The sequence below is a fragment of the Sus scrofa genome, chromosome 15, assembly GCF_000003025.6.
Source record: "Sus scrofa isolate TJ Tabasco breed Duroc chromosome 15, Sscrofa11.1, whole genome shotgun sequence".
Classification (NCBI taxonomy): Eukaryota; Metazoa; Chordata; class Mammalia; order Artiodactyla; family Suidae; genus Sus; species Sus scrofa.
The window spans coordinates 106776074-106801955 of NC_010457.5; the positions used below are offsets into that span (position 1 = coordinate 106776074).

At 39.5% G+C, this 25882-nt stretch overlaps 1 protein-coding gene across 18 annotated transcripts in view; it reads left to right on the forward strand.

Moving 5' to 3' along the window:
- The window catches only part of ABI2 (abl interactor 2), a 127263-nt gene continuing 101934 nt past the window's right edge, over nucleotides 554-25882 (forward strand). For 10 of the 18 annotated variants that reach the window (XM_021075325.1, XM_021075335.1, XM_021075339.1 and 7 more), the window contains exon 1: nucleotides 569-974. In XM_021075325.1, the coding sequence (XP_020930984.1) occupies nucleotides 858-974 (117 nt within the window). In that variant the 5' untranslated portion in view covers nucleotides 569-857. Of the gene's footprint in view, nucleotides 975-25882 lie in introns of all 18 variants that reach the window. The other 8 variants (XM_021075337.1, XM_021075328.1, XM_021075327.1 and 5 more) reach the window with 7 other exon arrangements.

Here is a 25882-nt window from a genome sequence, read left to right on the forward strand (position 1 = left end):
AGCTGACAGAACCAGAGAAATGACAGAAAAGGCTGTCAGTGAGGAAGCGAAGCATAGAGCAAGCGCAAAAAGCTAAAGTCCAGGGAATGGGCAAAAGAGAACAGAACAGAGGCCAACCCGGTAAGGAAAAACAGTATTTAATGGGCAAATAGATGCAAAAAAGCCAAAGTGCAGGAAATTTGGGATTAGGAAACTGGAATTTACTTAAATGCACCAGAAGATGGATGAGATCAAAGATATAGAGGAAAATTAAAAAAAAAAAAAAGTGAGGCGGCACTTAAAGCTGCATAGAAGTTTAGTGGGCTGATATTATCCTTAAGGCCCATGACCATGAGGTTGGGCCCCAGGTTGAGGATAATGCCAAGGGGAGTCGCAGAAGGGACAGGCGGGAAAATGGCTCAGCCGGGCAGGCATTCATTCCGGACTAACAAAGGCCGCCAGGAGCGCTTACGGAGCCACGCAACCTGCGGGGGCCGAAGGGTTAAACGCGCGCCCAACTCCCGCGCGCATCCCGGCCCCCACTCCTGCGGTCGCTAGGAGACGCCGGAAGTGGGGGAAGGGAGGGCTGAGCGACCGAGGGTGGGAATCTTTTTCGGGCTCCCGGGGGTGGAGGGAGGGGAGCGCGCGTGCGCGCGCCGGGCCGGCCGTCGCCGCGGTGACCGTCCTCCGAGTCCGTCGGCTCGCGCCCCGCCCCCGTTCCTGCTGCCCCCTCCCCTGTCCCGCGCGAAGGGTGTTTCTCGCTCCTCCCGGGTTGCCGCCGCCGTCGCCGCGGCTCCTCCTCTCTTAGTCTTGGGTTTCCCTGGCGCTACTGCCGCCGCTGCCTCTGTGGTCTGTCTGAGGAGGAGGAGGATGTGAAGATGGCGGAGCTGCAGATGCTGCTGGAGGAGGAAATCCCGGGGGGCCGCCGGGCCCTCTTCGACAGTTACACGAATCTGGAACGGGTGGCCGATTACTGCGAGAACAACTATATCCAGGTGCGATGCATCTCCCGGCCTGGGCGCGTAGGGCCTCCGGTTGGTGAGCTGCGCTTGGGGAAGACGCCCCCCCCACAACCCCCGTCGCCCAGGGGCCGCGCGCTTGGGGGCGTAGGGCGCGCGGAGTCAAGGCGGCGGCGGGGACGCTGACCAACTGAACCCCCATGCGGGGGAGGACCAGGGTGGGAGCTGGGGCTGAGAATGGGTGAGAATTCCACAGTTGGAGGAAATTGTAGCTTTAAAACATTTTAAAAAGCCGTGAATCAGTCCTGGGTTCGGTGTGTATGTGTGTAGTGTGTTTGTGTGTGTCCGTGTGTGTCGGTGTCCCCGCCTCCTCGCTTCTTCCCTCGGCCGCCCCCGCACTCATCAATTTTCAGGATGGCGGAGGAGGCGGAGAGTGGCATTTTCTATTTGACAGAATCCTGCTCCTCCATATGGCAAGGGTGTGGGGGGATTGATGGGTCACCCCCTCCTCCAAGCTCTGGAGAATTTTTTAGGGCTTATGTTGCTGCAAAGTATTGTGCCTCAGTTTTCAGTTAATTTGAATGCATCAAAAGATCGGGGGGGGGCGGTTTGCTTGATTTTAGGTCCTAACTGGGATACAGTAGAAGAGCAGTTGTCCCTTGTTGGAAGTTATTGCCATTTTTCTCCCTGTGGAGAATGAGAAGCTGCATGATAATGAACTATTCCTTCCCACCCCCCCCCTTCCAATCCCGTTAGAATAGGTAATTGGCCTGTGGGGGGGAAATTGTGACAATTTTTCAGAGAGAATTAGGAAATGAGCCTCATGGTTTAATTTTTCCTGTGATGGTTGGTTTGGCACAGGGACTCAGTGGTAGCGCTATATGTATGTGTATGGAGGCGGGGGATATTGGGTGAGATGAAATCCAGCTGCTCCTGTAAGAAGCAAAAGATTCTGTGGATTAAAAAAAAATCCTTCTTTGAAAATTAATTGAAAGGATAGCTTAAAACGCACAGTTTGCAAAATGATTATTTTTTGTTTTCTTTATGGCTTTTTCTGAATCACAGGTTCTACCTCCATTTTTTCCCCCCTTCCTGTTTAAATTCTCTTGGTATAAAGGTGGAAATGGAAGAATTATGTTAAATTGTTCCTTCGCCATGGTCTTTATTGTTGCTCTCACTTCCATCTCTCCAGGCATCCTCCTTAACATCAGCTATATTGGGAAGCATTCTCAAGTCTTGGTGTAAACCAAAAAAAAAAAAAAAAAAGTGTTAAATTTGATAGGTTTATAAATTTTGTAAGGATCACACGGTTAATCAAGGATGGTATTGTGAGATTTTACTTGATTAGACATGTCCTGAATTCTGTATTTTCTTGTAGGGAATGGAGAATAAAATTAGACATAATCCAGGGCTTTTCCCTCCAAAGAGACAGTTTAAAGTCTGGCTAGTAGGAAAAGAAAGAATGTTTCTTGTGTCAAAGGTTCTTAGAAAAAACATCGTTTTCTCTATTTGTAGGGCGCTTTGCTGATATTGAGTGTATGGGAGAGATTCACAGGTTCAGTTGCTCAGTTTTTTACTGAATTTATTTAAAAGTCTTGTCTGGCCTGGCGCTGTGTCAAAGGTTGATGATACATACCTAGTGTCTACAGAATTTCATAGTGTAGTTAGTAGGAGAGGCTGGTCTATGAGCAAATGAATACCATATAGTGTGTCAATTTATACTCTTAATGGGCTGCAAGAGGGAAGGATCAGCAGAAGCTATGTTATCTGTACTCTGGGAATTCACAGTCTCTAGAAGAGGCAAATCAAAAGGACTAAAGTAGTAATTATAGTGCCTTATGCAGCAAATTATGGGAAAGTTACAGGTCAGAAGAGAAATGGAGGATGAAAAAGTGATTGGGTTGCGGTTATTACCAGTAAATTTAAAAAAAACCAAGATTTCTCTCTCTTTGGAAGATACTTTTTATTGTAATTTGAAGGTACAGTTCTTAGATTACAGCTGTTACATAAAAGTAAAAGTAACTGAATTAATAAACCTGAGAGATAAAAGGGATCAACAATTGTCATCTTTTTATGTTATAGACGTTTCTTTCAGTTCAAAAGAGAAGGACATTACTTCCATCTTTTGTTTTAGCAATGGGAGTCAGAATTTAATGTGGTATTTTAAAATTCAAAGTATAATACTACTTAATAGAGTTGGATCTGGATTTTAAAGTATCTTATTTGTTCACTTTAGCACCTAAAGTAGATTTTACACTTTTACCTTTTAGATTATCATTTGTTTTAGGATCCACTGAGTACCTTATTGGTATTTTCTCCCCCAGATGATATTCTTACATGATTAGTTTGTAGAGTTGATAAATAGGACATGGTGATAGTGTATTTGTGCTGACCCAGTTGCACATTTGGCTGGCTCTTCTTGTGATCAGCAACTGACCAGCAGGGGTTTTGACGCTGCCTTTGATCCTTGCAACAGAGGAAAGTCAGTTGGTGGGATCAGTGATCAAATTGTCAATTTCAGCCTTGTGTTATGCCCTAACCACTAGCTCAAGTTAACTCACCCAACACTCATTTTATTTTGTGGAAATATAGTTTTTGCCTATAGAGCAGAAAAAAAGATGAATCTGTTGGTCGTATGTAACACATACTAAGGTTCTTTGCTCTGTGTTTTTAAAGAGCAGGTTTTATTCATGGGAATATTAAAAAGTAAGATACATAAGAATATTCTAAATGTCGATAATATTTAGCGTGAAAATTGAGCAAAGGAAGGAAAATGATTGTGCTGTTCTTCTGAAAAATAGTCATATTCTGTGAAAATTGTTCCTATCATATGAAAATGCCCTTCAGAAATACTGTCTGTTGGCATTAGGAGTGATCAGATATTGGCTGTATTAACACACACACAAAGTCTACAGGTAGAGCAGAATTGTGAGCAGTAGTTTTCCAGGTTTTTAACTAATGCAGTTATTATTAGAAATTTAAAAATCACCTTTAGTAAAAATTTAGATCATTTTGTTTTATTTCAGCCTCTGGAAAAAGTGGTAGTCAAAATATTTTTTTCTGAAGTGCGATGATAGCAAATTAATTTGCTATTTCTCCAGTTGATTTTATTTCTCCTGTAAAAAACGGCTTGTTATTGTTAAAGAACTTGCTCAGAACAGAAATTAAGAATTTACCTTTATGTTTTATATGCAGTGTTTCTGTCTTTTAAGTAATAGAAGATATATTATTCATAGCTTTCCTTTTTTTTCCCCTTGTCAACAGGAATACTCAGAATTCATTAAAAATTGCAGGAAAGTTTTATAAGGGGATAGTAGAATCATGGCTTACTAATCAGTTTCATAAAAATAGTTATTAAAATGATATGAATATTTAAAGTTCTTAAAAACCATTAAAATACATGCTCACTGTTGAAAAATTATTAGAAAATACAAATAGGTATTAAGGAAGAAACTTAAAATTGCCCAATCATTTTGAATATACATCTAGTAATTATACTCTTAAATATTTTTGATATGCACAACTCTGTATCATTTTTAAATTTTTAGCTTGCTTTAAAAAGAAACTTTTAATGGTGCTAGTCTAGTCTTGACTTTGTTTTTTATGGATGGTCATAGAGTATATACAGAATGGAGGTTTGTGTTTAACTTCTGTTTGTTCTCACAAATAGAGGAATCTTTTTTTTTTTTTTTTTGCTTTTTAGTGCTGCTCATGTAGCATATGGAAGTTCCCAGGCTAGGGGTCGAATCAGAGCTGCAGCTGCTGGCCTGAAACACAGCTAGTGGCAACACTGATTCCTTAGCCTGCCGAGCTAGGCCAGGGATCTGGTCAGCATCCTCATAGATACTAGTTGTTTTCGTTACTGTTGAGCCACAATGGGAGTTCCCAAATAGAGGAATCTTAAAAGTATCTAGAGGGAAGAAGGAGGAAGAGGGGGGGGTCATTTGAGAGTAGAAATTTGAGGACTGATCTTTCCTGGTGACTTTTGTCTTAACTCTACAGAAAGGAGTGAACCTTGTGTGAACATCAGCCTGAATTAGGGAGATTGAATTTCCCTAGATTGAGGTGGTTTAACACAGCAGAATTTGATCAAGGTTTTTCATTCTCAAAAAATGTCCCATCAGAGACATTGGATTTTCATTGGCATCCCAGTCATTATCCAGGTCTTTGGTAAAATTGCAAACACAGGCTAAATTATATTCTGAGACCTGTACCCTTTTTATAATTAAATATTTTTCAACCTAAATAAAAATTTAATTTTAGAATAATTTTCATAATTTTGTCATCTGTGCACTTAATACTCCTCCTTCCCCAACGTACTTAATTGGCTTCAATTCCCTTTATTGATCAAGAACTCCAGTTGCACTTCATTTTGCCCTACCTTGAAGAACTTCCTAATACGAAATTGCCCTTTACCCAGACAATTAACTCTCCCTTTATTTTGTCATCTTACCTTGATACAAATAATGTGTAAATGTGTGATGGATTTGCTTCATTCAGGGTCCTCTTTCCTTTCCCAGAGAATAGTTTATAGCTGAATGTATTTACTTATGTATAAAATGTATATTGGAGACATTTTTGAGCATGCGATCCTTTGCATGTTATTTTCTTTTTAAAATGCAAGGAATTTTAGGAGTTCCTGTTGTGGTGCACTGGAAACAAATCATACTAGTAACCATGAGGTTGCGGGTTTGATCCCTGGCCTGCTCAGTGGGTTAAGGATCCAGCATTGCCGTGAGCTGTGGTGTAGGTCACAGATGCTGCTTGGATCCCCAGTTGCTGTGGCTGTGGCGTAGGCCGGAAGCTCTATCTCTATCTCTGATTTGACCCCTAGCCTGGGAACCTCCATTTGCTGTGGGTGCCGTCCTAAAAAAAAAATGCAAGGAATTTTAATAACATGCAGTGGTGGTGTGTTTAAATGTAATCTTCTGGGGGATAAATGGAAATATCTTAAAAATTATATTTAGACAGTTTGTAAACTTTAATAGCTTATGGTTGAATATTTATGGGACTTGTTAATAGATTGATTTCATGAAATAGCATGTGAGATAACACCTTCTCCTTTGAATTTTTCATTTACTTTGTGTACCTTCACTGGATAAAAAGCTTCTAGAGGATAGATTTATGTTTTGAAAGTTTTTTTTATTTTTATTTTTTTTGTCTTTTTGCCTTTTCTAGGGCCGCTTCCCATGGCATATGGAGGTTCCCAGACCAGGGGTCTAATCAGAGCTGCAGCCACTGGTCTACGCCAGAGCCACAGCAACTCGGGATCTGAGCCGTGTCTACACCACAGCTCATGGCAACGCCGGATCTTTAACCCACTGAGGGAGGCCAGGGATTGAACCTGCAATTCGTTAACCACTGCACCACGACGGGAACTCTGAAAGCTTTTTTTAAATATCCTTCCATCAGCCACAAAATGTTGTAGACACTAATCAGCAGCCCCTGAATGTCAGAAATACATCATCTGATATACTGTAGGCTTCGCTGAATAGTTTTATAGACTGAATGCCGTTACCTCTAAGTTTTTCTTGCATGTTTTTCCTGTTAGATGTTGTAAGCAACTTAGCATTACTGTAAGTCATTATAGCAGGGAACAGAGTTTTGCTTTTTATCTCTTCATGCACAAATAATATACTTAGATATAGGAATTTTGGATCACAAAAGAGCTTTACCTTGAATCATTTACAATATGGATATTTAGTTCATTAGAATTTTAAAGTTAGGTTTATTGAAGTGTAATACACATCTAATGCAGTTCACCCTTTTAGGTATAACGTTCTATGATTTTTTTAGGTGGGGGGGTAGGCTTCATCTGCAGCATATGGAAATTCCTGGGCCAGGGGTCGAATCCAAGCTGCATCTGTGACCTACACTACAGCTGCAGCAATGCTGGGTCCTTAACCCACTGCACCACAGCAGGAACTTCTAAAATTGTGTGAATTTTGATGAATTTATAATTATATAACCACCACAGTATAAATTTTTCTAGTTTTGATCATTAGGGAGTACAGCGGTAAACGTCTTTATCTCATTTGGCTAAATCTAAGGAATTGGCTCTACGATGGGCTCTGATGACATTGCATGTGTCTACATAGTCTCTGTAAGCAAGGTTTGAACTGTAGGTGGTCTGGGTCTTGGCAGGGCATCTTGTGACACTCTCGGAATATGAGATTACGGCAGGCTTGTGAGGAGCTCATAGTAGCCTTGTCTCTCTCATTTGCTCATCTACCAAGGACACCATCATAATACAGTTTCTCATTAACTCCTGGTTCTGATAAAATGAGGCTTTCTGTTGCATCCTCTTAGGGCCCAGCTGCAGGTTGTAAAACTTCTGCTGTAGCATGCCATTGGCTCCTTAGCACCAGAGTGTTATATCATTCATGTTGCAGTCCTGTGGCCCCTTTGTTTTGGTTTTGCTCTGCACACGGACCTCAAGCTTTTGCTACTCTTCCTTTCACTTTTTTTTTGTCTCTTTTTTTTTAGGGCCACGCTGGTGGCAGAGGGAGGTTCCCAGGCTAGGAGTCGAATCGGAGCTACAGCTGCCTGCCTATGCCACAGCAATACTAGATCAGAGCCTTGTCTGCAAGCTATAGCTCATGGCAATGCTGGATCCTTAATCCATTGAGTGAGGCCAGGGATCCAACCTGTGTCCTCATGGATACTAGTCAGATTTGTTTCCACTTAACCACGACGGGAACTCCTTCCCTTCGCTCTTTATATAAGTACTAGACTTTTTGAATCTAATAATGGCTTGTTAGGGCTTGAGCACATCTGTCAGGTCTTGTTCTTCCTTTGCCTTGACAGCAAATATTTGTAACTGTGGGTTCACTGAATTATATGGTAAATGAATGTTTAACTTTATAGAAAGTGCAAATCTCTTTTCCAAAATGATGGTACTACTTTGCATTCCCACCAGCTAAGTTGCAGTTGCTCTTCCTTGTCAGCACCTGGTTTTGTCAGGTTTTTAAATTTTAGCTATGTTTTAGTGATATTGCCCAGATTTTATTTTGCATTCCCCCATCCCATGACTAATGATGCTAAGCATTTTTTTCACTTGCTTATGTTTCATCTGTGTATCATCTTTGGTGAAGTGTATGTTGAGATCTTTTGTCTGTTTTCTATTTTTCTTTTTATGGCTGCACCTGTGGCAAATGGAAGTTCCTGGGCTAGGTGTGGAATCAGAGCTGCACCTGCCAGCCTATGCCACAGCCACACTGGATGCCAGCCACATCTGTGACCTACACAGCAGCTTGCGGCAACACTGGATGCTTAACCCCCTGAACCTGTATCCTCAGAGAGACAGTGTCAGGTTCTTAACCTGCTGAGACACAGCGGGAACTCCATGTCGTTTTTTTAAATTGTTGAGTTTTGAGAGTTCTTTAGATATGCTGAATAAAGTTACTTATTAGATAAGTATTTTATAAATATTTTCTCCCAGTATGTGCCTTGTCTTTTCACTTTAATAGTGTCTTTCAAAGAGCAGAAGTTTAAAATTTTGATGGAGTCCAGTGTATCAATTTCTTCTTTTCTTGGTTAATTCTTTTTGTTGTTGTTGCTAAGAAACCTTTGCCTAACCTGAATTCACAAAAATTTTTCTCCTATTTTTTCTTCTAGACATTTTGTAATTTTAGGTCTTACAGTTAAATCTGTGATCCATTTATAATTAATTTTTTTACATGGTGTGAGGTATGCCGTTTGTTTTTACAAATGGTTATCTAATTATTTAAGAACCATTTGTGGTTAAAGAGTCTTTCCTCCATTCTGTTCAGTTGGCATCTTTTTAAAATCAATTGACCATATGTGCTTGGGGTCTGTTTTGGATTCTCTTTTGTTCCTTTGATCTGTGAACATATATTTTGTCCATATTGCACTGTAGCTTTTGTAGTAAGTCTTTTTAGTAAATCAGGTGATATGAATCTTATACCTTGTTCATCAGATTTGTTTTGGCTATTCTAGGTCCTTTGCTTTTTCAGTATATGTTTTAGAATCAACTTGTTAATTTCTGCAAAGCTGCTGGGCTTTAGAATGGAATTGTACTGAATCTGTAGATACTTTGGGGCAGATTGACACTTTGACAATATTGAGTCCTCCAATCTGTGGGCTTTTTATTTTTTTCTATTTATTTAGGTCTTCTTTGATTTCTCTTGTGATTTTAGTCATTATAATACAAATTTTGCAATTTTTGTTACATTTATTCCTAAATATTTAATGATTTTTGTGCAAATAATAAATAGTACTTTTTAAAAATTTTTGGTTTGCCGTTGGTCATTACTAGTATATTGAAATAGGACTGACTTTTGTATGTTGGCCGTTTTATTTTCTGACCTTGCTAAATTTACATATTAAACATGGTAGCTTTTCTTTTTTTTTAAGATTCTTTGAGATTTTTTTGTGTAGATAGCCATGTCATCAGCAAATAAAGGTGATTTTATTTCTTCCTTTCTAATGTTTTTCCTTTTATTTACCTTTCTTGCCTTTGGGCACTGGAAAGGGCTCTTTTTTTTTTTTTTTTTTTTTTTTTTTTGGTGTTTTAGGGCTGTACCCATGGCATATGGAGGGAGGTTCCCAGGCTAGGGGTCGAATTGGAGCCACAGTTGCCAGCCTATGCCACAGCTACAGCAACAGCAACATCAGATCCAAGCCACACCTGTCACCTGTAACACAGCTCAGAGCAATGCTGGATCCTTAATCCATGCAGTGAGGCCAGGGATCAAATGCAACCTCATGGTTCCTAGTCAGATTTGCTTCTGATGCTCCATGACGGGAACTCCAGGACCTCTAATATAATGTTGAATAGGACTGGTGAGAGCCTGTATCTTTCACTTTTTCTCAGACTTGGAAAACAGCCAGTCTTTCACCATTAAATATTATATCAGTTGTAAGTTTTTTTCTGGATGTTCTTTATCAGGTGGGAAAGTTTTCCTATTCTTTTTTTTTTTTTTTTTTTTTTTTTTTTTTGCTATTTCTTGGGCCGCTCCCGCGGCATATGGAGGTTCCCAGGCTAGGGGTCTCATCGGAGCTGTAGCTGCCCACCTACGCCAGAGCCACAGCAACGTGGGATCCGAGCCGCGTCTGCAACCTACACCACAGCTCATGGCAACGCCGGATTGTTAACCCACCGAGCAAGGGCAGGGACCGAACCCTCAACCTCATGGTTCCTAGTCGGATTCGTTAACCACTGCGCCACTATGGGAACTCCAGAAAATTTATCTTAAATGCTGAGATGTCTAACTTGACGCAGTACCTTTTGAGTGTACAGCCTTATAGTCCTGCTGGTATTATTTTCTTTTCTTTCTTTTTTTTTTGGTATTCAAATTCAAGTGGAGATTTTTGGTTGTGTTTTTTTTTTTTTTTCTTTTTTTGGCCACACCCACTGCAGACCCAAACCACAGCTGTAACAATGCTGGATCCTTAACCCACTGTGCAACCAGGGACCTCTTGGTACATTTTGCTAGAGTATAAAAATTCTGATAATACATATAATTCCTAATTTATGAATATTCACACTGTTGTATCTGCATTGATTTCCTATTGTTGCTGTAAGAAATTATTGCAAATATAGTGGCTTAATACAACATAAATTTATTATTTTATAGTTCTGGAAGTCAGAAGTCTAAAATGGGCCACAGAACTGTGTTCTTTCTGGAAGTTCTAGGGGAGAATCAGTTTCCTTACCTTTTCTAGCTTTTAGAGGCTGCCCACATATTTTAGTCTATGACCCCCTTTCAGTTTCCAAGCCAGCAGTGGCATAACTCAGATCTCTTACTGGTTTCACATTTATTCCTTTCCTTCTGCTTCCATCATCCCCTTCTCTCTGCTTCTTTTTGTCCCATTGCCTTTGATTTTCTCTGACCTTCTACCTCCTTCTTAATAAAGATCTTATAAAGATCTCTTGATTTCATTGGATTACGCTTGAATAATCCTTGCATCTCAGGATCTTAAATTTTTATCTCCCAAGTCCCCATTGCCATGTAAAATAACATATTCACACATTCCAGGGATTAGGATGTGCTCATCTTTGAGAGGACCGCTATTCAGCCTACCGCAGTATCTGAACATAGCTTCTCCTGTAGTCTTTCCTATATCAGTAAATGACAACTCTAACCTCCTTGATACTCAAGTGCAAAATCTTGGTACCATCCTTGACTCTTCTCTTTTCCATTGGATGACAAGTAGCTTTATCTTCATATTCCTGGATCTGACTACTACTCACCACTTCTCCTGCTACCAACCTAGTCCAAGCCACCATCATCCCTTAGATATAGCAGTAGCCTTTCAGGTTGTCTAGAATAGCAGCCAGAGTGATTTTTTAAAAATCTAAATCAGATGATGTCACTACTGTTTGAAACACTCAGGGACTTCTCATCTCATTGTAAGAACCAGAGTCCTTAAAATTGCATACCGAGAGTTCCCACTGTGGTGCAATGGAAATGAATCTGACTAGGAACCATGAGGTTATGGGTTTGATCCCTGGCCTCACTCAGTGGGTTAAGAATCTGGCGTTGCTGTGAGCTGTGGTGTAGGCTGCAGACGTGGCTCGGATCTGGTGTTGCTGTGGCTGTGTTGTAGGCTGGAAGCTGTAGCTCCACTTAGACCGCTAGCCTGGGAACCTCCATATGCCATGGATGTGGTCCTAAAAAGCAAAAAAAAAAAAAAAAAAAAAAAAAAAATTTGCATACAGGACACAAATGATCTAGCTTCTGGTCTTGAATCGTTTGCTGTTTATACCCTTTCCCTCTCCTTTGCTCACTCTACTCCAGCCACTTTGGCCTCCTTTTCTTGAACATACCAGGCATACTTCTTCCTCAGGACCTTTTTAGTTTGTGTTTACTGTGACTGGATCTTCGTACCTCCTTTAGGCTTTTGCTTAGATGTCTTCTTGATGACTCCTTCCTGATCCATGTAAAATTACACTATATGCCTACCCTTTGTTCACACTTATCTTTTCTTGCACTTTGCTTTCCATGTTTTGTTTTTCTTCATATTACTTATAATTTAATACATAATGTACTTATTTGCTTATCTCCCTCTTCTGGCTTGTGAGTGCTATGAAGGCAGGGAGTTTTGTTTCTCACTGCCAGCACCTGGACCAGTGCCTGGGACAAAATAGGCGTTCAGTAAATATTTGTTAGGTGAATGAATATGGTCATTTCCCTCCCTTCCTCCCTCCCTCCTTCCCTCTTTCCCTCTCTCGCTTCTGTCTTTTTAAGGTTGCACCCACGGCATATGGAAGTTCCCAGGCTGGGGGTCCAGTTGGAGCTGTAGCTTCAGCCACAGCAATGCTGGATCAGAGCCGCATCTGTGAACTATGCCACAGCTCACAGCAATGCCAGATCCTTAACCCACTGAGTGAGACCAGGGGTCGAACCCGCATCTTCATGGATACTAGTGAGGTTTGTTACTGCTGAGAACTCCCAAATTTGGTATTTTTTAATAAACAGTAGAAAATAATCTGTTTGAGAACAATGAAATAAATTTACTTGTCCAAAGTTGAAGAAGTTGTAAATTTATGTACAGGTAAGTGAAGTTGATGAATACTTTCATTTGTCTAACATTTTATTTTTTATTTTTGCTTTTTAGGACCGCACTCTCAGCATATGGAAGTTCCCAGGCTAGGGGTCGAATCAGAGCTAAGCTGCCAGCCTGCGCCACAGCCATATCAAGGCAGTGTCTGAGCCACATCTGTGATGTACACCACAGCTCATGGCAATGCCGGATCCCTGACCCACTGAGCGAGGCCAGGGATCGAATCTACATCCTCATGGATACTAGTTGGGTGCATTTCCGCTGTGCCATGAGATGGGAACTCTTGTATAGCATTTTAAATGTCACTGTGACTAACAGACAGAATTGACAGTACTATTTCATGCATAGTTGGCATTTAAGGGTTAATTCAGTTCAGTTACTTTCGCTTACTGCAGGGCTTATTCTGTCGTGGATGCTTATCAAATATCTGAACTGATCTATAACTTGGAAAGTAAGCAATATTCCTATTTTAAAAAATTAGATAGGTAAACTCAAGCTTACTTGTGATTCTGTTAAACTGAAATTTTGCAGAGAGAAATTGTATTCATTTTTTTTCCTGTGTTCCCTGTGCTTTTCTGAGTAAAATGATTGAACTTATGACTCACATCACTTAACATTTTTATTGTATATTTTTCTTATTCATTGAAAGATATTTATTAAGCATCTCTTTCTGCAGGGAAATCAGTGGTAAGTAAGTAATGGAGCTGGCAGTTTAGTTCTGTTTTGATTCCTATGAAGAACCTCTTGTAAATTCTGAATTAGTGGGCCTTGGAGAATTCCCTTGTGGTGCACTGGGTTAAGGATTCGGCATTATCACTGCAGTGGTGCAGGTTCCATCCCTGGCCCAGGAGCTTTCCATGCCATGATTAGGGCCAAAATGAATAAAAAAGATAAATTAGTGGGGTTGAACTAAACATAACATGAGCCTATTTTTCTTTTGTTGTTCTTGCTGACCATTATTTGGCTTTATCCACTTATCTATTGAAGACTTTGAATAGTCAAGGCAAGGGATGCATTGTGAGGAACTTCCAGAATCTACAAAATCAATTAAATAGAGGAATTCAGTAAGGGATGCCAGCCTTTTTTTGGTATGTATACTGCATGTCTTCTGCCAGGAGATGGTGCCTGAATAATGATTCCTTCTTTTCTCCATTAAAATCTTTTATTCTAGAGGAGCAGGCCAGGCTCACAAAAAGAATTTGAATCTCTTAGCTTAGTATATAGCACTATTTTTGAGAGAATAAGGAATTTAAATTTATTGATACTAAATTTATATTGTTTGTAGGTTTTTTATCCATACATATGTTTATAATATGTTAATATGTATAATTGTGAATTTTTTCATGTGTAAATAATATAGTCTACATTTAATAAAAATTTAATGTCAGCAGTTTAGCTTGTGTTTAAATATGTTAGGTATATGTACATCTAGAGCTTATTCCTCTCGTATTTCCTGTTACGTCTTAAACACAGATGTCTTGTATAAATTTCTCCAAGTGAGTCTGTAGTTTTTTCCCCTTAAGCCTAACTGAGATATAATTGACATGTGACATTGTAGGTTTAAGGTGTACAACATGATGATTTACAGCTGATTTAAAATGTGATGACTGGATATACCTAGATACTGCAAACTGATTACCATGTTAGGGTTGGTAAACACCTCCATCAACCTCATGTAAGAACCTTCTTTTTTATGTATGGTGAGAATTATTAGCAACTTTCAAGTGTACAATACAGTATTTAAACTATAGTCACTATGCTGTGTATTATTAGATCCCTAAGAACTTAATTCATCTTATAACTGAAAGTTTATATTCTTTGATCAATACCTCCCTGTTTTTCCCACTCCCAGCCCTTGGCAACTACCATTCTGTTTCTACCAGGTATAAGTGAAATTGGATAGTATTTGTCTTTGTCTGATGCATTTCACTTAACATAATGCCCTTCATGTCCATCTGTGTTATTGCAAATATCAGGATTTCCTTCTTATAGAGCTGAATAATAATTCTGTTGTACAAATATACCACATTTTCTTTATCCATTCATCTGTGGAAGGACACTCAGGTTGTTTCCATATCTTGGCTATTGTAAATAGTGCTTCAAGGAATATGGGAATGTACAAGCAACGAAAGCAAAAAAAAAAAAAAAAAATGAAACAACATTAAAAAAAAACTACATAGCAAAAGAAATCGACAAAATGAAAAGGCAACCTACATAATGCTGCAATGAATATGAATGTCTCTCTTTGAGATATTGATTTTATTTCCTGTAGCTATATACCCACAAGTGGAGTTGCTGACATATGGTAGTTCAATTTTTAATTTTTTGAGGAAATCAGTCCTGCTTTCCATAGGAGTGTACCAGTTTACATTCCCACCAACAGTACACACATGAAGTTTTCTTTTTCTCCATATCCTCACCAACACTTGTTATCTCATCTTTTTGATGATAACCATTCAGCAGGTGTGAGATGATACCTTATTGTGATTCTGATTTGCATTTCCCTGATTAGTGATTTTGAGCACATTTTCCTGTACCTCTTTGCCATTTGTATGTATTCTTTGGAAAAATATCTTTTCAGTTCCTCTGCCAATTTTTTTTCTTTCTATTTTTGGCTGCATCCACAGCATATGGAAGTTCCTGGGCTAAGGATCGAATCTAAGCCCCATCTGCGGCCTGGATCCTCAACCCACTGCGTCAGTATGAGAATTTAACCAGCAGTGCCACAGAGAAAGCTAGTTCTTTAACCCACTGCCCCACAGTGGAAACTCCTCATCTGTCCATTTTTAAATTGAGTTATTTGGTTTTTTGCTCTTGACTTTTATGGGTTCCTTGTATATTTTGGATATTAAACCCTTATTAGATACATGATTTGCAGACATATTCTCCCATTATGTAGGTTGCCTTTTCATTTTGTTGATTTCTTTTGCTATGTAGAATTTTTTTTTTTAAATGTTGTTTCACTTTTTTTTTTTTTTTTTTTTGCTTTTGTTGCTTGTACTTTTGGTGTCATATTCAAAAAGTAGTTGCTAAGACCAGTGTCAAGGAGCTTTCTTTCCTGCATTTTCTTCCAGAAGTTTTTCTTTTAGTGGTTTTGAGGTCTTATGTTTAAGTCTTTAATCTATTTTGAGTTAATTTCAATGAGTGTTGCAAGTTAGGGGTCTGATTTTATTCTTTTGCATATGATTATTCAGTTTCCCCAGCATCATTTATTTTTATTTATTTTTATTTTATTTTATTTTTTGTCTTTTTTTAGGGCCACACTCATAACATATGGAGGTTCCCAGGCTAGTGGTCTACTCACAGCTATAGCTGCTGGCCTATACCACAGCCACCGCAATACCAGATCCGAGCAGCATCTTCGACCTACAGCTCATGGCAATGCTGGATTCTTCACCCACTGAGCAAGGCCAGGGATTGAGCCTGTGTCCTCACGGATACTAGTCATATTTGTTTCCACTGAGCCATGACGGGAACTCTTACTCTTGGTTTCTTAGTCAAATATTAGTTGATTGTATATTTGAGGTTTTATTTCTGGGCTCTCATTTCTTTCTTTCTTTTTTTTTTTTTTTTCCTTTGCTTTTTAGGGTTGCACTTGTGGCATATGGAAGTCCCCAGGCTAGGGGTTGAATTGGAGCTGCAGCTGCCAGCCTATACCATAGCCGCAGCAATGCAGGATCCAAACCACATCTGTAACTTATATATACCACAGCTCACAGTAACACTGGATCCCCAACCCACTGAACAAGGCCAGGGATCGAACCCACATCCTTATGGATACTAGTTGGATTTGTTTCTGCTATGCCACAATGTGAAGTCCCTGGGCTCTCATTTCTATTCAGTTGATGTGTCTCTTTTTATGCCAGTAACACACTGTTTTGATTACCCTAGCTTTGTAATAAATTTGAAATCAGAAAGTGTGATGCCTCCAGCTTTAGTCTTCTTTCTCAGGATTGCTTTGGCTGTTCAGAGTTTTTTAAGTGTGTGTGTGTGTGTGTGAATTTTAGAATTATTTTTTCTGTGAAAAATGTGGCACTGTGTTTTAGAGTCCTGACTGATATACCTGGAAATTATTTAATGTAGTACTCACCATTTAATTGAATTGTGTTTTTTACTTTTTTCTTGTTCCCTCAAATGTTGTAATACTTGGTATGTTACTAATTAAAAATTTATTAGTTGTCTTTGAGTATAGAGAGAAGCTCAATGCATTTAAATTTGTGCTGTGCTACTGCTTATTGTAACTATTATCTCTCTTGCCTGTGAATTAGTGTCTTGGTTTTTTTTCATCTTTAAGGAAAAAGTAGAGGAACACAGTTCAGAAACCTCTGTTGTCTGATTTAGCCTGATAGGACTTCTAACTTGAATTTTAATTTACATTTATAATCATCTGTACTAACATTTTTTCCCTTGAAACTGACAACATTTATGACTTGAACCTAGCCAGAACCCAGATGGGGAATTGAACCCACGTGCTGGGACTCTAACCCAGCCAAAACCCAAATTGGGACTTGAACTCACATGCTGGGACTCGAACCCAGCTTAAACCCAGATTGGGATGTGAACCCACATGCCAGGACTTGAACCTAGCCAAAAGCTGGATTATTTATTTATTTGTTTGTTTGTTTATTTATTTATTTTTACATTTTTTATTTTATTTTATTTTTTTGTCTTTTTAGGGCCTCACCACGGCATATGGAGGTTCCCAGGCTAGGGGTCTCATTGGAGCTGTTGCTGCTGGCCTACGCCAGAGCCACAGCAATGCCAGATCTGAGCCGTGTTTTTGACCTACACCACAGCTCTCACGGCAACGCCAGATCCTTAACCCACTGAGCAAGGTTAGGGAGGGAACTGCAACCTCATGGTTCCTAGTCAGATTCATTTCTGCTGCTCCACCGACAGGAACTCCAAAAACTGGATTTTTAAAATTAGAATCACTCACCTTGTGTCTGGACTTACCGAGGTTCAGATTCTTTGTCCCTCAGAGCAGAAGGAATTCAGTGAGAGACAAAGTGATAGGCAAGAAATAGATTTATTAAGATAAGACACTTGTGAGAGGTACAAGTGGGCAGGCAAGGAGGCTCTGCCCTGAGGATTAGGTGGGCTACATTTTTACAATCCAAGGGAAGTGGAGAGGGGGTAAAGACCGCTTAAAGACCGCTTCTTTCTCTTTCTTCCAGTAGACGTCAGGTTTACATCATTAGCACCTCCTTCATATCTAATAGAGAGCATTTGAGCCTATGAGGGCAAACGAGGACTGTCATGGTGCTTATGCAGATCAACAGAAGGGTGGTAACATATGCCAAGATACATTGAATCATCTCAAGTTTCTGTAAATGAGGGTCTCCTACTTTGGAATGTCATCTTTCCCTTAAACTCCTGCCCTTGGTCCTAAGGGTTATTGTGTTGCTGAACTTGCATGCAGGCCTCATTTTATCTTTCACTTAGTGATCTGAGGCATATCTTATAAACAAGCCTACTTTGTTCTGATGGCTTTCTTGAGCAATTATTAACTTACAGTGATTTCCCAAAGTTCCCTAGATTTCCCTCTTTATCTGTGGTCCACTATTGGGGCTTCTACAACTACCTATGTAACTATCCTACTCCATCTCTATCACCTTCATTCTGTATACTTTTTTGGTAGATGGAAAAAGGTAAACATGGAAAGGAAAATCTATAAATAATTGTTCCAATATTTGTAATTGTAGTTGTAAATTATTTCAGAATTGGGGAGAAAAATATATAGTGGTCTTATTTTGTTAGGTTTCAGAGTTTAATACTTTGTTTTTTGTTAACTCAGGTATCAATAAAAACATTTAAGGGTTTAGAGTTATTTCTAATTTACTGCGTGAACATTATTCATAGAAATGGTACTTAATCTTTAATGTTAATTTAAAAACCCCACTATGCCAGTAATTTCTTTTAACCTAGTAAAAGTATATTCTGATGGAAAACTAAAGAAAAATATAATTTTTGTAAATTTTTAAAAATAAGATGGCTTGCTTGTTATAAAAATTTGTTGTCACTCTACACTTAGTTTTCCAAATAAGACCTCAGAATAATAAGTTCTTTTCCAGCTACTAAAATCTTAGTGTTTCAGAATGCACAAACCAGAGAAGTCTGCCAAGTGCTATTTTGGCATTTGGCAGCTTTTTCAGGCCTGTGCTAATAAAAAAGAATACTTTATGGTATCTTTGAGGAAAGTATTTGCGCTTGGGGAAATAAGGGACTGCTAAGCATATTTGTCACCTGTGTTGTATGATAACCGTGTTGTTAACTGCATAAGCACATAAACTGTAAGAAAGAAAGTGAGAGGTTGAGAAATAGTAATCTACTATATTTTGGGTTTATCTATTATTGGAGTTGTGTAATCATAAATACAGCATATATCTCCTTTTCATAATTCCTACAATCTTCGACTCCTTTGTCTCCTTTTTTTTTGGTCTTTGGTTAAATTCTACATCCGCACCCCCCTCTCCCCCGCCCCCAGCTTTTAGCTTTTAGCTTTAGAAGATGTAAACTTTGCTCTTTTCCTTCTGGTCCCATTTTTCTGTTACCTTTTTCAGTTAATATCTTGCCTTTGAGGGAAGTGGCATTAACCTGTAAAGTAGGAAAAGATGAGCTTGCTCTAGGGAGAGCAGATATAAAATAGTAAACCTCCGGCAGGAAAGAAGGCGTGTATCGAAAGTGTCATTCTTTGACATTTTCATCTTCTATTCTTGCTGTATAAGCTTTTTTTTTTTTTTTTTTTTTTTTGCCACCCTGTGGCATATGGAGTTCCTTGGCCAGGGATCAGATCTGAGCCACTATTGTGACCTAGGCCACAGCTGCAACAACTTGGGGTCCTTTTTGACCCACTGTGCTGGTTGGGGATCGAACCTGCATCCTAATGCTGCAGAGAAACCACTGATCCTGTTTTGCCATAGCAGGCAAACTCCTGTATTAGCTTTTTTTTTTTTTTTTTTTTGCTATTTCTTGGGCTGCCCCCTCGGCATATGGAGGTTCCCAGGCTAGGGGTCTAATTGGAGCTGTAGCCACCGGCCTACGCCGGAGCCACAGCAACGCAGGATCCGAGCCACGTCTGCAACCTACACCACAGCTCACGGCAATGCTGGATCCTTAACCCACTGAGCAAGGGCCAGGATCTAACCCGCAACCTCATGGTTCCTAGTCAGATTTGTTAACCACTGCACCATGATGGGAACTCCCTGTATTAGCTTTTTAAATTGACTTAGTAGACCCAATATTTAGAGCCCTTGGTTTTGCTACTCTACTTCATATGCTAAGGTGGATATTTCCTTATTTATTTAGGTTGCACCTGGGCCAGGGATTGAACTTGAGCTGCTGCAGTGACAACGGCCAGATGCTTAACCCACTGCACCACAAGGGAGCTCCTGTGGTGGATTTGTCTTAATTTTATGTAATTTGTCTCTATTTAGATGGTATTTTCTTTTCTCAAGTATTAAAGGGAATTTCTTTAAAAATGTATGTATGTATGTGTGTATGTATTTATTTATGTCGTTCTAGGGCTGCACCCACGGCATATGGAAGTTCCCAAACTAGGGGTCGAATCGGAGCTGTAGCTGCTGGCCTACACTACAGCCATAGATAGCAATGTGGGATCTGAGCCGCATCTGCAACCTGCACCACAGCTCATGGCAATGCTGGATCCTTGACTCACTGAGCGAGGCTAGGGATTGAACCTGCGTCCTCAAGGATACTAGTTGGGTTCAGGTTTGTTACTGCTGAGCCATGATGGGAACTCCTGTCAAATGAAATTTTGTTCGGTGAATCATAATTAAGTTATAATGATTGTTCCAAGGTGTGTATCAGGTATTTTATTTGTTTCTAGGCAATACATGTCCTTCAGAGAGTAATTAGGCAGTAAGGTATAGAAGACAAAAAAAGGTGTGGGTTTGGTTTGTGGCCAAACCACGGAATTGAGTTGAGGTGTAAAGCTTTATTTTAGTATAAATATCCTGAGATATAAATTTCAGTTCTACAACCCTAATCTAGTACTTCATATTTATTTTGTTTTTGTTTTTTTTTTTTTTTTGCTTTTTTTCTGAAAATGGGTAGGATGATATCTTGATTCCTGTTTATTCAAGTTTCTTTCATAAATCAAAGGTGTACTGGAAAGTATAGAAACTGCATTTTTTTTTTTTTTTTTTTGTCTTTTTAGGGCCGAACCTGCAGCATATGGATGTTCACAGGATAGTGGTTGAATCAGAGCTACAGCCTCAGCAACACCAGGTCTGAGCCGTATCTATGACCTACATACACCACAGCTCATGGCAGTGCCACATCTGTAACCCACTGAGTGAGGCCAGGGATCAAACCTGTGTCCTCATGGATGCTAGTCAGATTTGTTTCCACTGAACTCCCTGAAACTGCATCTTAAGTAAAAGTAAATATAATAAAGTTTCAGTCTGAACTTTTAAGTTTATTCATTCCTGGTGAGTAATAGTCTCGACGTTAAATATAAAAAGTTCTTTAAACTCATAATCATTGTTTGGTTGATATGAAGTACACAGGTGGTAATTAGTTCAAGAGACAGTGGTTAAAAAATGCATAGTTTATATGTAAGCCTTTTGAATGACGAAGTGGTTATGGAAGTTTTTTTTTACTTGTTTAATTATAAGTCATGTGTTGACAGCATATTTAAAAGTTGTATGTTAGTAGATTTAAGAGCCAAAATTTAATGATGGTGAAACTTAAGTTACTGGAAACTTTTCAATTTTTCTTTTTTTAACTCAACGATAATTTACTATCACCCTGTCAGGTGTTCCTGTTGTGCTCAGTGGAAATGAATCTAACTAGCATCCATGAGGGCGCAGGTTCTATCCCTGGCCTCACTCAAGTGGGTTAAGGATCTGACGTTGCTGTGAGCTGTTGTGTAGGTGGCAGATATGGCTCAAACCTGGCATCCCTGTGGCTGTGGCATAGGCTGGCAGGCAGCTACAGGTCCGATTTGACCCCTAGCCTGGTAACCTCCATATGCTGCAGGCCAGCCCCTAAAAAGACCAAAAAAAAAGATTAAAACTCAGAAATTTTGTTTTCTGGGAGTTCTGTTGTGGCGCAGTGGTAATGAACCCAATTAGGATCCATGAGGATTTTGATCTCTGGCACCACTCAGTGGGTTAAGGATCTGGCGTTGCTGTGAGCTGTGGTGCAGGTTGCAGATGTGGCTCAGATCTGGCGTGGCTGGGGCTGTGGCTGTGGCCCTAGCCTGGGAACTTCCATATGCCACAGATCTGACCCTCAAAGACCAAAAACAAGGAAATTTTGTTTTCTGAATCATTTGGAGATAGGTTACTGACCTGATGTCCCATCACTCCTAAACATATTTGTGTGTATTTCTTGCAAAAAAAGACCATTTTTCTACTTAATCACAAAACAATCATTAAAATCAGGAAATAATGTTTACATACTTTTACTGTCAAAGTGAAAAGATTCCTCAGATCCACATTCAAGTTCTACCAGTTGTCCTATGATAATCAGTATTTAAAAAAACAAAAACCCAGTACAGAAATAGTGTTGCATTTACTTGTCGCAACTCTTTGTTTTGTTTAGTGTGGAACAGTTCTTTATTTCCTCATCTTTCTTTGGTTTTACCTAAGAACCAAAGTTGTGGTCACCAAAGGCAAGCGATTATAGGCAAGTTTTTTTTTAATGGTGTCTTTCAAGTACTAGATTCTAGTTTCCTCATGACTAGATTCTGTGTGTGTGTGTTTATGTATATATACGTGTATGTGATAGGAATGTCACAGAAATGATGCTGTGTTAATTTCTTGCTTTCTATCAAGTTGATTTTGATATCAGTTTGTCCTGTTACTGATGATATTCATTCTGATCACTTGATTACCAGTGTGTCTGACAGGTTTCTCCACTGGTGAGGTTATCCTTAAAATATTTCTCTTAGTACGGAGTTCCTGTTGTGGCTCAGTGGAAACGACTATTTCCAAACAAAATAGAAAATAAAAAATAAAAAAAATTCTCTTTGTAAATATTTAATACTTTGTGGGAAGAAGATATTTTGATACCATACATATATCTCATTCTTCATTAAACTCTCAGCCCATTTTATTCAATGGTTTTAGTCCATTTTTATCATTACTTATTTTGATGCTCAAGTTGTCTTAGTTATGGCCCCTTTATATTATCTTTTTTTTTTTTTTTTTATGGGCACAGGCTAGGGGTTGAATCGGAGCTGTAGCTGCTGGCCTGCGCCACAGCAATGTGGGATCCTTAACCTACTGAGCGAGGCCAGAGATCAAACCCGAGTCCTCATGGATCCTAGTCGGGTTCGTTAACCGCTGAGCCATGAAGGGAACTCCTATATTATCTTTTATTTGGGATGAAAACATCTTTATTTAATATTATCTTTCTTTTGTTCTTCATTGTTTCAAAGAGAGATACAAAAATCTTTGCTGAAAATATTGTTTATTTTCAGAGATGGATGAATTGGTCTCCTGTCAGGCCAACAGCCTTAACTGCAATAGGTGTTTATTTATAAAAATGATTTTTTCATAATTCCTAGAATTTTGAGTACACTAAAAGTTCTTACAACTGAGGAATGTCTCCAGTTGAGCCATAGTAAGTTGGTGTGTGGGGTCCTCAAGACCACCCTCAGGTTTGACAATTTGCTGGAGGGAGTCACAGAACCCAGGAACTGTTATATTCACAGTTATGATTTATTACAGCAGAAGTATGTAGAATAAGATTACAAAGGAAAAAGGCTCATAGGGTGGATGGAGTTCAGGAGAAACCAGGTGCAAATGTCCAGTTTTCCTCTCCCAGTGGAGTGATAACATATATAACTCTTCTGGCAATGATGTGTGACAACATACATGAAATATTGCCAACTAGGGAGGTACACCCACATCTTGGTGCATACACAGTTTTTATTAGAGCCTAAGTCATACAGTTCTGGGTGCTCTTGTGACTAACCTTAGCTCTAAGCCCCAAGCCTCCACCCTGAAAGATCAGATGGGTACATCATGTCCTAGGGCATTTGGTGATAGGCCCAATGTGATTTATCATAAATCACATTGTTAGCATAACTATCTGGTGTAGCTCTAGGCTCAGGTGTACAAAGATACTCTTATCAGGCAAGATATTCCAGGGACTTACACTTTCTCCCAGGGCCAGTCCTTTTCTTTGGAACGTGCAGGTTTGAACACCCTGAGCTCCAATAAAAATGAAATAAGTGTGTTTAAGGAAGGAAAAAAAATCTCTCTATTGAATTCTTTGTAATGCTAACATGCACCTCACAGAATAGTGACTTGTTCTAGATAACATGTGAAATACTATAATGGATAAAATTTAGGGAAAATTTCAGAATCAGTGCAATACAATGGCAGACTGTATGCTAGGACAGACATTATTCCAGCCACTTTTTTTTTTTTTTTTTTTTTTTTTTTTGTCTTTTTGCTATTTCTTGGGCTGCTCCTATGGCATATGGAGATTCCTAGGCTAGGGGTCCAATCGGAGCTGTAGCCACCGGCCTACACCAGAGCCACAGCAACGCCGGATCCGAGCCGCGTCTGCAACCTACACCACAGCTCACAGCAACACCAGATCATTAACCCACTGAGCAAGGGCAGGGACCGAACCCGCAACCTTATGGTTCCTAGTCGGATTCGTTAACCACTGCGCCACGACGGGAACTCTATCCAGCCACTTTGATATCCTAAGTAGAAGGGATCACTACTTAACATCACAGTGTCATGTCTATGTAAAATTTGTATGGACTTGGGCTCTAGTCAAATGTGTATATAATGTGGATTACTTTATCTTTTTTGAATATTTTATTGACACTTTGGCTTATATCTTTATAACTTTAGGAGTAGAACTTTAAGAACTTAGAGAAATATATCAATAATTACAAAGAGGTAACTGATTTTTTTCATTATATATTACTAATTTACTATTATACCAAACCAAGTTAAATCAAGAACAAAAAATTGAGCAAAAATGTTTCTAAGACTCATATAGCTTTGAGGCTAGTAGAACCATTATACTCATATATAGTCTTTATTTCCCAAACCATCATTGTATATGTAAAAATAATTGTGTTGTAAAGTGGGTACTGCATAGTATATCCCATTGTGAACGTACAAAGTACAGTATCGTTTTACATGTTCTGGGAAATCCTGCAGGAAATAAACCTGTTTAACTTACATGTAGTATTTCACAAAACATAATAGTTCTCAAAACCGTTTTTGGATGCCCAGTAGCTATTAATAAGTACTACAGCAAGGTCTAGGAAATGCTGTCATAGTTCATTTTCTTCTTCTTTTTTTTTTTTCAGGGCCACACCCACAGCATATGGAGGTTCCCAGGCTAGAGGTTGAATTGGAGCTACAGCTGCTGGCCTATGCCACAGCCACAGCAACACAGGATCTGAGCAACCTACACCACGGATCATGGCAGCGCCAGATCCAACGCATCCTCATGGATACTAGTCAGATTTGTTTCCTCTGCTCCACGATGGGAACTCCCATTTTCTTTTTATAAGTCTAGAAGCTTATGCCCATAGAGGTTAAACATTGCTTTGAAGTCATCTATCCCTGGACTACAGCTTTTGGACTTTCATCTTACTTTATAATCAAAAGTTTTAAACAGTTACAGTCCAGATGTTTAGCACTTTGTGGGGAATTCCCACTGTGGTGCAGTGGATCGTCAGCATCTCTGCAGTGCTGGGACAGAGGTTCAAACCCTAGTCCGGCACAGAGGGTTAGGGATCCAGTGTTGCTACAACTGCTGTGTGGGTCGCAACTGTAGCTCAGATCTGATTCCTGGCTGGAGAACTCAGTGTACCCCAGGGCAGCCAAAAAAGAAAAAAAAAAAAATGTTTAGCACTTCTTTGCTATTCTTAAATTTGCTTGCTTTTCCTCTCTTCCTAGCACTTACTTCACAGATGGCCTAACACAAAGGTCTATTTCTTGCTCACAGAATGTTGCTTTGAATTTAGGTATCCTCTGTAGCTGTACTGTCCAGTACGGTAACCACTGGCCATTTGTGGCTGTTTAAATTTTTTTTTTTTTTTTGTCTTTTCTAGGGCTGCTTCTGTGGCATTTGGAGGTTCCCTGGCTAGGGGTCTAATTGGAGCTGTAGGCACCAGCCTTCGCCAGAGCCACAGCAATGCTAGATCAGAGCCACATTTGCGACCTACACCACAGCTCATGGCAACGCTGGATCCTTAACCCACTGAGCGAGGCCAGGGATTGAACCTGCAACCTCATGGTTCCTAGTCAGATTTGTTAACCACTGAGCCACAATGGGAACTCCTGTTTTTGTTTCATTTCGCCTTTTTAGACCTGCACCTGTAGCGAAACTCAGAAACCCCATATCCTTTAGCTATCACCTCTCAATCCTCCCAGCCACCTAGATACAGGCAATTCCTAATATACTTT